This window comes from Typopeltis vanoorti, chromosome 1, assembly GCF_054136105.1.
Source record: "Typopeltis vanoorti isolate ZY-2024b chromosome 1, IOZ_Tvanoo_1.0, whole genome shotgun sequence".
Taxonomy (NCBI): domain Eukaryota; kingdom Metazoa; phylum Arthropoda; class Arachnida; order Uropygi; family Thelyphonidae; genus Typopeltis; species Typopeltis vanoorti.
This window is the reverse complement of record NC_143549.1, coordinates 67,589,005-67,601,636: the sequence shown is the minus strand read 5'-3', so window position 1 is coordinate 67,601,636 and position 12,632 is coordinate 67,589,005. Positions and strand designations below refer to the sequence as shown.

The 12,632-nt window shown below is 37.4% G+C and overlaps 1 protein-coding gene across 2 annotated transcripts in view; it reads right to left on the bottom strand.

Annotated features, from left to right (window-relative positions):
* kin17 (kin17 DNA and RNA binding protein) overlaps positions 1-7,052 on the bottom strand; it is a 155,827-nt gene extending 148,775 nt beyond the window's left edge. Inside the window, exons 1-2 of one of the 2 annotated variants that reach the window (XM_090390976.1) lie at positions 6,879-7,052; positions 4,030-4,149 (exon numbers count right to left, since the gene is read on the bottom strand). In XM_090390976.1, the coding sequence (XP_090247102.1) occupies positions 4,030-4,143 (114 nt within the window). In that variant the 5' untranslated portion in view covers positions 4,144-4,149; positions 6,879-7,052. The remainder of the gene's footprint in view (positions 1-4,029; positions 4,150-6,878) is intronic. The other variant, XM_090390977.1, reaches the window with a different exon arrangement.
* Positions 7,053-12,632: the final 5,580 nt, after the last annotated feature.

Below are 12,632 nucleotides of genomic sequence, written 5' to 3'. Positions count from 1 at the left end.
AAGTACAGGAAGATGGTTTAATGTTAAATCTGGTGTGAGACAAGGATGTACATTATCCCCTCTGTTATTCAATATCTATATGGATCACATTACGAAGGAAAGTGGTATTAAACATGATATCAAAATTGGAGATGTTAATGTCAGCTCTTTGCTTTATGCAGATGATGTTATACTTCTAAATAAATCCGTTACAAGTCTGCAAGATTCTCTGACTAAATTGAATAACTGTTGTAATATAGATATGGTATGAAGGTCAGCAATAAAAAGACAAAGAAAATGAAAATAGGAAGAATCATTGAAAATGTCAACTGTGTTGTGAATGGAGAGCCTGTGGAACAAGTAAAACATTTCAGCTACTTAGGCACAATTTTTACTGAAGATGTTAAATTAAATATAGAAATAGACAACAGAATAAGCAAAGCTGGTATGGTGGGAAGTCAATTGAATAAATTCATATGGAATAAGAGAGAAATTAGTCAGAACACTAAATTAGCTGTATACAAGACAGTGTTCAAACCAGTTTTAACTTATGGAGCTGAGAGCTGGGTCAGAAGTAAAACACTTGACCAAAGACTAGAGACCGCAGATATGAGAGTCCTGAGAAAGATTAGAGGTGTGAACAGATGGCATCAATGGCAATATCATATTAAAAATGAGGATATTAGGAAAGAACTTGACATTGTCAGCATTCAGGAATGTGTTAGCAGAGCTAATCTCAGATGGTATGGTCACCTAAACAGAATGGGCGAGGAAAGATTAGCAAAACAAGTGTTCTCTGCCAGGTTGGCAGGAAAACGACCCAGAGGAAGACCAAGATATAGGTGGATTGATACGGTACAAAGTGCTTTAGACGATAGAAATATAAGAGCTGATAATGCTGGAGTCTTGACAAGTAACAGACTGATTTGGAGGAAAATTGTAGATAGGAAATTAATAATGATGTAATTTTTTTCATGTAGTACTATCATATCCTGTACACCCCTTGAGGGTACATGGCAGGAATTTGATGATGATGATGATTTGGATAGATTGGAGTTCTGGGCTAAGGAAAATAGATGTTAATTTAATGTGACAAAATGTAAGTTTATGCATTTTGGGTTGAAAAGATTAGCAGCAGTATACCACATTACTGGAACTGTACTCCAGGAGATTGATGAGGCTAGGGACTTGGGAGTGTTGTGGATAGAGAGATGAAGTTTAGGGATCACATTGCAAAAGTGGCTAAATCAGCTCATCAAATCACGTGGTTGCTGAAAAATACTTTGACGAGCAGAGACAAGCAAGTTATTGTACCTCTGTACCGAGCCTTGATAACACCTCATCTCGACTACTGTGCCCAGATTTGGTCACCTAAGTTTCTTCTTGATGGGGAGGAGGTGAAGAGGATCCAGAAGCAAGTGATCAAGATGATAGCAGGTCTATGGAATGAACCTTATGAGAACAGGTTGAAGATTTGTCGGTTGCAAAAATTGGTTGATAGGCAGAAAAGGGGAGATATGATTGAGATATTCAAATTGCTGAAGGGTTTCTATAGGATTAATTCAGAGGATATTTTTGAGATCAGGACCAGTGGTAGGAGAACTAGGGGACATCTATGGAAGCTGGGCAAGAGTGTGGTTAGCAAGGGTGTTAGAGCTGGGTTCTTTACTTTTGGAGTGATAAATGAGTGGAATAAGCTGCCACAGTCTGTTGTGGATGTTGTGACGGTGAATGAGTTAAAGGCAAGGTACGATAGATACTGTGAAAATGTCGAATAGTTGTGTGGATATGATGTTTAGGATCTCCCTCGATGAGTCTAAGGACTCCCTGGAGTCGCCCGTAATAATAATAATAAAATTATACATTGTGATCAAACTTCACTGAGTTATGATATAAGAAGCTGCACTATTTCTTAATGAAAATCTGAAACCATGAATTATGTCTTGGAACCTGCCACAGCATAAAATACCAAATACCAATTTTCTTACCAAGATAGAACAAAAAAAATAACAACAATAAAAATACAAATGCTTAATTTAAAGATAAATATAATAATCATTACTAAATCGCTTAAAGAAATAAACAACATAGATACGAATAGAAATTAAATTACACTTTGATAAATATTTCCGATATTTCGGCTATGTCACATTGCCATTTTCAAAAGGAACTTATAAAAATACACACGTGCATCTAGGCAATACAACACAGTAACTGAGAATGAAGAAATGAAGCTATTGTTCTCCTAAAACTCCTGGTGATGCCCTCTAGCGGGCTAAGTAGGTGTTCTTGGCCATTGGGCTGAAGGTCTGCTGATGTAAGAGGGGAGAGTGGAGAACCCATGGCTGTCCCCTCTATTTGTTTGTAGAATTTTTCCTGCCAAACGAAATAGCCCGTGTTCATTGTGAACTGAAATATGGCTAAGATATCGGGAAAAAATTTAGTTTGGATTAACTCTAAAGTTTCCTTGAGTGGGACATTTGTGAATAAGGAGGAGACATCAAAGCTGACCATTATGTCAGTATGTTGGAGTGTAAGGTTTTCTATGCTGGCTTTGAAGTGGGCTGAGTTTTTTTTGTGTGTGATGGTGTGTTGTCAGTATAGTGTGTGTGAGCTCTTTGGCCAAATGTTTAGCTAATTTGTATGTAGGGGAATCAATGCCATCCACTATGGGATGTAATGGCACATTTTTTTTATGTATTTTTGGGAGTCCGTAAATACGGGGGGGGGGGGGCATAGTGTTAAACGGCTTTAATCTGTTGGTAACTTCTACAGGCCAAGAAGTGACTTTCTTAAGGAGCCTGAAGTTTTCTAATTTGTGAGTTGGTAGGATTGTATTCGATAGGGAGGTAAGTAGCCTGATCTAATAGAAGAGAATCAAGTTTACCTGTCTAGTCCTTTTGGTTAAGTACTACAGTTGCATTTCCCTTATCTGCTTTAGTGTTAACTAATTCTTTATTATTCTTCATTTCCTGTAGAGCTTTATATTCCTTGTTCGATATGTTGGTTTTTTGGTGGTCTTGCTTTGGAGAGGACACAAGCTACATCCAGTCTTACACTGTTGGAGATTTGATGTGGAAGGTGGCAGATTCTACGTTCGATCTGGATCATAATATCCTCACTAGGTATTTTTCTGGGAGCAATGCCGAAGTTTTGGCCATGTGAAAGCGCATTGAGCGCTTCAGGCTTCAGGGTGACTGAAGAAAGGTTGATTACGGATGTAATCAACCATCCACAACAAGGAATACTCTAAATCCATCAACATTTCCTACATCCGAGGCACCTCGGAAAAAATTACCAAAATCTTAAAAAAACATGACCTGACCTCCTGTTACAGGGGTTACAGAAAATTGGCATCCCTTATCCGCTCCACCAAATACCAACTACTTCCCCTAGACCTACCTGGTGTATACCAGGTCTCTTGCAGTTGTAAACTGTCTTACTTTGGCCAAACAGGCAGGACAGCGAATATCAGAATTTCTGAACACAAGGACTACATCCGTTTTCACAAGTACAGCCATTCTGGTCTTGCAGACCATACTCTGGATACAGACCACAGAATACTGTGAAAGAAAGCTACAGTAATACACCGTAGCAAATACAAATTCGAAAAACTATTTATGGAATCAGCCTCAGCCCTACGAAACTCTCCAAACTTCAACGAATTTGGTTGTATGCAACTGCCCCAAATTTGGGAGGCTTACATCAGCAAACCTTCAGCCCAATGGCCAAGAACACCTACTTAGCCCGCTAGAGGGCACCACCAGGAGTTTTAGGAGAACAATAGCTTCATCTCTTCATTCTCAGTTACTGTGTTGTATTTGCCTACGTGCACGTGTGTTTTTTTATAAGTTCCTTTTGAAAATGGCAACGTGACGTTGCCGAAATATCGGAAATATTTATTAAAGTGTAATTTAATTTATATTCGTATCTACGTTGTTTAATTCCTTAAGTGATTTAGTAATGCATAACCAATGTATAAGCCTGTCTACAAGAAATATAATAATCATATGATTAAAATATTTTTAACCAAATGGTAAAGAGATTTACCTCATCTCGGCATTGCTTTTGACACATCTGGCAGTACCATCGTAACTTCTGCAAGCCTTTTGCCTTAATACGGTTAGCAATGGCTTTTGGTGTTAAAGCTTCATGTTTAGGCATCTTCTACTAGATTAAAATATAAATTTACAGCATACACATAAAGGCTCTAAACAAAATTTTACAGTAAATTTCTTGTTACAGAAGTACATTTCAAGGGAAATGAAAGAACTATTTTTTATGTAGATAGATACATAGTCAGTGAAGTTAATACATAGTGTTAGAAATAGAGAAGAGATTTTTTGTTTGGAATGAAAGATATTCAAGGGCAAAGAATTATTCATAAAAGTTGTTAGAAATGGGAATAAAAAGAGTACATTCATTTTTTAATTTTCGGAACTAGTGAATAAATGAAATTTATTTCCAAAGCAGGTGGGCATGTTTGGAAATGTTATGGAAGACCTTTCCAAAATGCATATTAGGATTCCACATGGAACTCTTACATAAATTAGAGCAAATTGGGGATGGATATGAAGCTGGTGATTTGGATAAGAGTGTGGCTGATAAAGAGATATTAAAGAATGTACATGAGGGTAGTTAAATCTGGGAGAATGCAGGTGATCACTGGAGTACTACAGGGCATGGGGTTTGGTCCTCTGTCGTTTAATTTTTATATCAATGAAATAGGAAATAATTTAAAGGGAAATATTCTGTTTGCTGATTATGCAAATCTAGGAAAAATGACAGCCAACGAAGATGATGTAGAGATCCAGCAGGATGACTACATGAATAATAAATACAGGATGACTACATAAAGCAGTGTGGATAAAGGTAAATTACTGTCTGCTTAGCATAGCCAAGTGTAACACCATGCACTTTGGGATAAAGAGATCACAAGCAGTGTACCATACTGATGGAAGTGAACTGCAGGTGCAGGAATGTGATGAGGCCAGGGATATGAGGGTGGTTATGGACAGGAAGTCAAAGTTTTAAAGACATATGTGGCCACAACAGCACAGATTACATGGTTGTTGAAGAACATTTTATTTCATTCATGTGGAGTTTTTCCCTATCCTCCACTCTCCCTTAGAACTGGTTGATCCCTCCTAATGAGAGATTAAGTATGTATTTATGACTGTAGATCCATGTGTTCACGGGTCAGTTTGCCTGTTCTGAGGGATGAAAAAACCGAGTTTCTGGGTGAAAAAATCCTTTACCTCCATATATATGAGACCGGCGAGCTCACCTTTAGTCAAAAGAGACTAGATAATGGTTCCTCACAGCACAGACAGGAATAGAACCCAGGTCTTTCCAACCAAAGAGCTTCATCTATACCAACTGAGCTATGGAGGCTGACAAGAAGAGATATGGAGGTCGCTCTTACTCCCCTTTATAAGGCTTCAATAAGGCCATATTGAACCAGGTTACCAGATCTGTACACTACTGTGTACAGATCTGGTAACCTGGCTTCTGGGGGGGGGGGGTTGATGGGGGGAGGATGACGTGGTAGAGCATATCTGGAAGCATGTGACCACAATGGTGACAGGTCTATAAAACTAGCTGATAGGTGAATAAGAAAGGACATGATAGAACCATATACGTAATTAAAAGGGTTTTACAAAATTGACATTGAAGACTTTTTTTTTTTTTTTTTTTCAGTAAATGGCAGGAGGGTAGAGAACAATGGGTCAAGCAAGGGTGTTAAGGATAAAACATTTTGCTTGGAGGGAGATGAATAGGAAACAGACTGCCAGAGGCAACTTTGAGTGCTTTATCGGTGAATGAGTTCAAGAGATATGATAGGTTGTGTGAGCAATGGTATAGTGATTCTCCTATGATCAGTCACCGACTCCATGGAATCCCTGAGAATTAATAATAATAATTATCATGTTTAATTTTTATATTAATGTAGATATTACTGTACTGTAATTAAAATAAAAATACAGAAGTAAAAAAATCTTCTGGATTTTAAAAGTAAAAATGTTTTCATAACAAGTTCTGATTTTAACTAGTGAAAACTGTGCTACACTTTTAATACCACCAAATGTCTGCAACTGAGTCCAACTTAAATCAAAAATGTCACTTTTCTGAGAGAAACGAAAAACATTTTTTTTAAACAAAATTAAGGTCTAAATTTTAAAGTCCAATTATTTCACAAATATTATTGTAAAAATCCCCCCCCACACACACTGAACTGCAATATTTTAATACATGTGAAGTTTTTAACTAAAATTTTCTATTACAAAACATTGACACTATATGAACTAAAGCACTCTCTCTTGTCAGATATATAAGAAGCCCTCTTTCCAACAGGCTGGTTGTTCAAATCCCAGTTTAACACTTTTGGTAACAATTTTCGATGCCCGGTGTGAGTTCATGACCGTGCTTATTTCAAGAATGAATTACGCTGAAGGTCCACGTGTTTGGTACAACTTATCTAATCCTTCAATTACCCACGCTACTATAGGTTTAGAGCCTTTCCTTTTGTGGGATTTCCCGCCCCCCCCCCCTTTTAAGTGGCATTTCTTCTTATTATTATTATTCGCCACCTCTAGGGAGTCCAAAGACTCATCGAGGGAGAGTGTGCCAACAGCACCGAACGATTAATCCCTTCCAACTACTAACCGCGCTCAAACTTGCTTAACTTTTTGCGTGAGCCATTAGTAGCAGAGGCTCTACCAATCGACCAACCTTTTGCTGGCTGACTACTTGCAAATCCAGATTTTGTTACTCATGGGAGAGACTATCAACGGATAGCATTCTTCCGAAAATAAAAAATAACAGTCTAGCTTAATAATAATTAAGAAATAAACATATGCTTTATAGTTTCTAGATAATTTAACATTTCTCTTAATTACCTGCGAGTAATCTGGTCTGTCTGATATCTGAAGTTAAACTATATCGTCGAACTAATATTTTAACGCTAAGAGATTATTCGCCAACTTAGATAATATAAAGTAACTTAATAAATAACCAAAGTAAAACATTACATCTTCACAATAATAAGCGGAAAATTTTAAAATGAACAAAACTTTGCCATATACAAAATTACATGACAATGTTTGTAAGGCTAACTATAGCGCCTCCTACAAAAATATAATTTTAATATTCATATTTCCGCATTTAGGAACACAAAATTATTTTATTTTATTTATTTTAATATGGATTATTGTTTGGATTATTGATTATTTGATATGGATTATTTTAATATGGTACAGATATTGACTTAATAAGTAACAACTGCAAAATCTAAAAGAATAGGCACTCTCCAGTCGGCGAACAAGACAGGCACCTGAACAATTAATTTCTTTTCTTTCTTTCTTTCTTTTTCTTTTTTTTTTTTAATTTAGATTTCTTAAGAAAATCATTTTCAAAATGAGCTTCATAAGGTCTGTACTAACGCTTAGAATTCCATCAACTGTCAGACATTATTATTATTATTATTAGTAGTAGTAGTAGTAGTAGTAGTATTTATTCACATAATTGTACACAGTCAAAACAAGATTTAAACAATATTACTTAAACAACAATTTGACTGGTGATCCAGAACAATTCAGATTCTACCCAAGAATCTAAGAATAGTCTGTCAGGTAGTGTCGTAAAATATGGACTGTTCCAAGTAATGCCGTTTTTTGTAGGTCATATGGGATCACTTCGTTGAAGTTTAATTGCTGTAAATAGTTGGATAGTCTCTTTGAAATTACTACAAGTGCACCGATAATTATTGGAATAACTTTAGTATGTTTAAGCCACAGCCGGCCAACATCGATTGTCAGATCTCGATATATATATATATATATATATATTTTTTTTTTTTTTTCAGTTGTTCTTTGTTGTTAATGTTATCACTGGGTGCTGCGATATCAATAATCCAAACCTGTCGATGTTCGATAACTGTGATGTCGGTCTAGTGTGTTCCAAATGCCAATCAGTTTTTTACTATTACTATTACTATTATTACGGGCAACTCCAGGGAGTCATTAGACTCATCGAGGGAGGCCCCAAATCATATTCATGACAACTATCTGACATTCATACAGTATCTATCATACAACGCCTTAAACATCATTCACTGTCACAGCATCCACTACAGACTCAGGGAGCGCATTCCACTCATTCACTACTCTAAAAGTAAAGAACCCAGCTCTAACACCTTTACTAACCACACTTTTGCCCAGTTTCCATGGATGTCCCCTAGTCCTCCCACAACCAGCCCTGTTCTCAAAAATATCTTCTGAATTAATTTTATAGAAACCCTTCAGTAATTTGAATGTCTCAATCATATCTCCCCTCCTCCGCCTATCAACCAATTTTTGCAACCCACAAATCCTCAACCTGTTCTCATACGGTTCATTCCACAGACCTGCTATCATCTTGATCACTCGCCTCTGGATCCTCTCCACCTCCTCCCCATCAAGAAGAAACCTAGGTGACCAAATCTGAGCACAGTAGTCTAGATGGGGTCTTATCAAGGCTCGATAGAGAGGAACAATAACCTGCTTGTCTCTGCTTGTCAACGTATTCTTCAGCAACCAAGTGATATGATGAGCTGTTTTGGTCACTTTTGCAATGTGTCCCCTAAATTTCAATTCCCTATCCACCAACACTCCTAAATCTCGTGCCTCATCAATTTCCTGGAGCAGGGTTCCACCAATGCAGTAAACTGCCGCCAATCTTTTCACCCCAAAATGCATAACCTTACATTTTGCCACATTAAACTGACATCCATTCTCCTTAGCCCAGACCTCCAATCTATCCAAATCATCCTGCAAAATTTTGACGTCATCTGCATTCACTATTGCCCTACCCAACTTCGCATCATCCGCAAACAAATGAACTGTTCCTCTCAGATCATTTCCTATATCATTTATGAACAAATTAAACAGCAGTGGTCCAAGAACAGATCCTTGTGGCACACCACTAGTCACAGGCCGTCTTGTGGACTCTACTCCCGAGTAAACCACTCTCTGATATCTCTCCGTCAACCACCCTCCTATCCATCTCACCAACCCTATGTCCATTCCCATATGCTGCAATTTACTGATTAGAATTCCATGTGGAATCCTGTCAAAGGCCTTGGCAAGGTCCAGTAGAATCACCGTAAATCCATTACCCTTATCCAGTTCAGCCGTCACTGTGTTATAATACGTGAGCAAGTTACTGAGGCATGACCTACCCTTCACAAAACCATGCTGTCCCCGATACAGTATCCCATTTTCTTCAATCCAATCTTGTATTTTCCTCTTGACTATTTTCTCTAAGACCTTGACAATGATTCCTGATATGCTAATCGGTCGGTAATTTACAACAGCAGTCTTGGAACCACCTTTATGCAGTGGAACTATTTTCCCCTCTTTCAACCCGCTCGGGACTAACCCAGACCCGAGACTCAAATTAAACAAAATGGTCAAGGGTACTGACAATTCTTTAGCTTCTTCTCGTACAACACGAGCTGGTATACTATCCAATCCCACAGATGTATTGACATTGAGGTTATGCAATAGACTACTCACCTCCACTTCATTAACCACAATTCCCGTATAATCTACTGGTTTATTCGTTTCTGCAATGTCACCACCTGGATGATATACTTTTGCAAAGTGCTCACTCAGTATCTCAACTATCTCAACTGATTCAGTTACCTCCCTACCATCGGCATTCTTTAAAATCAATCTGCCATGTACATTTTTCCTTTTACTTGCTACATATCTAAAAAACTGTTTAGGATTCTCTTTAGCCTGCTTGGCCAATGTTCTTTCGTAATCCTTTTTTACTTTTCTTACCACACTCGTCACCCTTCTGGCCTGCGCTTTATACCGTTCATGTGCCTGCCGGTCACCCTTCTCCTTAAATTCCCTCCATAGTTGTTTCTTTTTTTGCAACTCAAGCTTAATGGTGTTATTCATCCATTTAAACCCTACTTGATTTATTATTCGGACTCTAGGTATACAGTCAGCCATTGCTTCATGCAAGCACTTCTTAACTGCCTCCCATGCACTATCAACTTCTAGTCCTTGCAGTTGTACATGCCATGGCACTGAACCAATCAAACTCCTAAGCTTGTCATACTTTCCCGCCCGATAATTCCACATGTACCCTGTCTTAATTGAAAATTCTACACCTTTAGCCACCTCCCAAGTTAAGACCCTATGATCACTCTCACCGATTGGTGGCAATGTGGTCATATTTGTTACAGCCAAATCCTCAGATGTAATTACTAGGTCAAGCACTCTCTGACCCCTAGTATATGACCCCTGGCATAATTTGTATTAGAAAGTCCCAGAGAATTTTTGCTGTTTCGTTTTCCAATACTGTCTCTATTTTATGCTGCCACCAGTTACCAGAAGTAGGAAAGCCATATTTATTGCATACATGCTAATGAATTATTTTGCTCACTCGATCATGGCGGTATTTATAGTCAGTTTGAGCTATCTTGCTGAATGCACTGATTACATGTTCAACAGTCCCATCTTTCTGATTGCATAATTTGCATTTGCTGTTATTATTGATGTTCAAAATTTTTGCTTTCATTGCGTTAGTTTGTAATGCCTGTTCTTGAGCTGGTAGAATAAATCCTTCTGTTTCTTTTTTAATATATTCATAGTGTAGTCATTGCCACTCCTTGTTTACGCCAATTTCGTCCTCAGTATCTCTAAGAAATTGGTGATGCAAAGGTTTATTTTTCAAGCGCACATATCGGTTATTTTGCTGTTCTTTTTCTAATCGTATTTGTTTCCTTTTTCTTTCAGATGACCCTCTTGTGTAACTGCTTGAAGCATTAGCTCAGAGCGATTGTTGATGTAACTTTTCAAGCTAATTTCTTCTTCTTCCACAGTTTGTCTCACTTGCAGCAGACCCCGTCCACCTATTCTCCTTAGTAGGTACAATCGGTCAACATCACTTAGTGGATGTAATGCACGATGCATAATCATTAGTTTTGTAGTTTTGCGGTCCAATTTGTCCAATCTATTATGCCAGCTGTGTATCGAATCACTGGTATAGTCCAAGAATTCATTGCTCTAATTGTGTTTAATTCATTTAGTTTTGTTTTCAGAATATTTTCAACTCTTTTGGTGTATTCTGTTGCTGCCAGTTGTTTAACGTTCGATTGGAGAATGGCTTCTAATATTCCTAGGTATATTGTTCATCAGCTGAAATTGCTTTCATATATTTCTCTTGATCAAAATTAAAATTGCTAGCATCATTAATTTTTCCACGTTTAATAGATAAAATTGCTCATTTAACTAAACCAAATTGCATTTTGATGTCCTGACTGAAAATACGAACTGTGTTCAGTAAAGAGCTTATTTGCTGGTCGGATTTTCCATATAACCTCAAGACATCCATATACAATAGTTGAGAAATTTTAATATTATATTTAGGAATTTCATATCCAAGTTTTATTTTCTTCAGAATCATAGACAAAGGTATCAAAGAAATGTTGAAGAGCAGTGGTTACAAGGAACCATCTCGGAAAATTCCACGTTTAATGCTGATATCTCCGAATCGTTCATTATTCACTATTAGAGTTGTTTTCCGTGATTTCATAGCAGAGTAGCCAGAAAGGAACATATGTTTTTGCTAATTCCAAGTATTTGTAGTGATTTTAGGATCAAGGAGTGTGGGAGGGAATCGAATACTTTCTTATAGTCTATCCATGCCATGTTTAAGTTAGTTTCTGAGAATCATTTTATTAATAAGGATGTGGTCTTTTGTTCCACTGGATTTTTGAAAATTGCCTTTTTGTTCAATCGGATACATCTGATTATCTCATAAGTATTTTTATTGAATTTTCTATGATTGCAGTGAACAGTCGGCATTGTTGGTAGGCATGTTATTGGGCGATAGTTACTTGGGTCTGCACCCTTATCTTTCACGAAAAGAAAAGTGCCCCCAGATATCATCCAGTCTTCTACTGAGCAAATTTATTGATGTGGAAGAGGAATTTATTAATGTGGAAGAAGGAACTAGAGATCAAAGAGTGTTGGATTTGCTCAAAGCAGTAGAAGGAGTCTCTGTCAAGAATATGGCTATTTTACCACCAACTAGTGACAGTGATCATGCTGTACTTTCTTGGGAAATATCTAATTGTATCGATGTTCTGATTAAAACAGGTTATATGCTGAACTACACAGCTGGAAATTATGATCATCTTAGGAGAATACTATCTTTGGCGCTATGGTATCAGTTACTGAATGGGATAAATGTCAGCAATGCATGGGAATCTTTGAAAACGTGCTTCAATGAGGCGGTGTTTCAATGTCTCCCTAGTCTTCAAAGAATAAATAGGTTGGGAGTGGAATTGATGTGCAACTTTATTAAGCAAGAGATCCACAAGAAGAAGATGATGTGGAAAGAATATCGTGAGAATAAAAGTGAGATGAGTTATGAAATATATAAATCTCAGGCCAGAAAAGTAACGAGTATTGTGAGGAAAGCTCAATCGGATTATGGAAAGAAATTGGCCATACACGCTAAAGGCAATCCAAAAGAATTTTATCGTTATGCTGCAAGCAACAGAATGAATGTAGAAGAATGACTTTATTGAATGCAAATGGTACTCGAGTGTCGGAAGCTAATGAGATTGTTCAGTTAATGAGTGCTCATGTTGC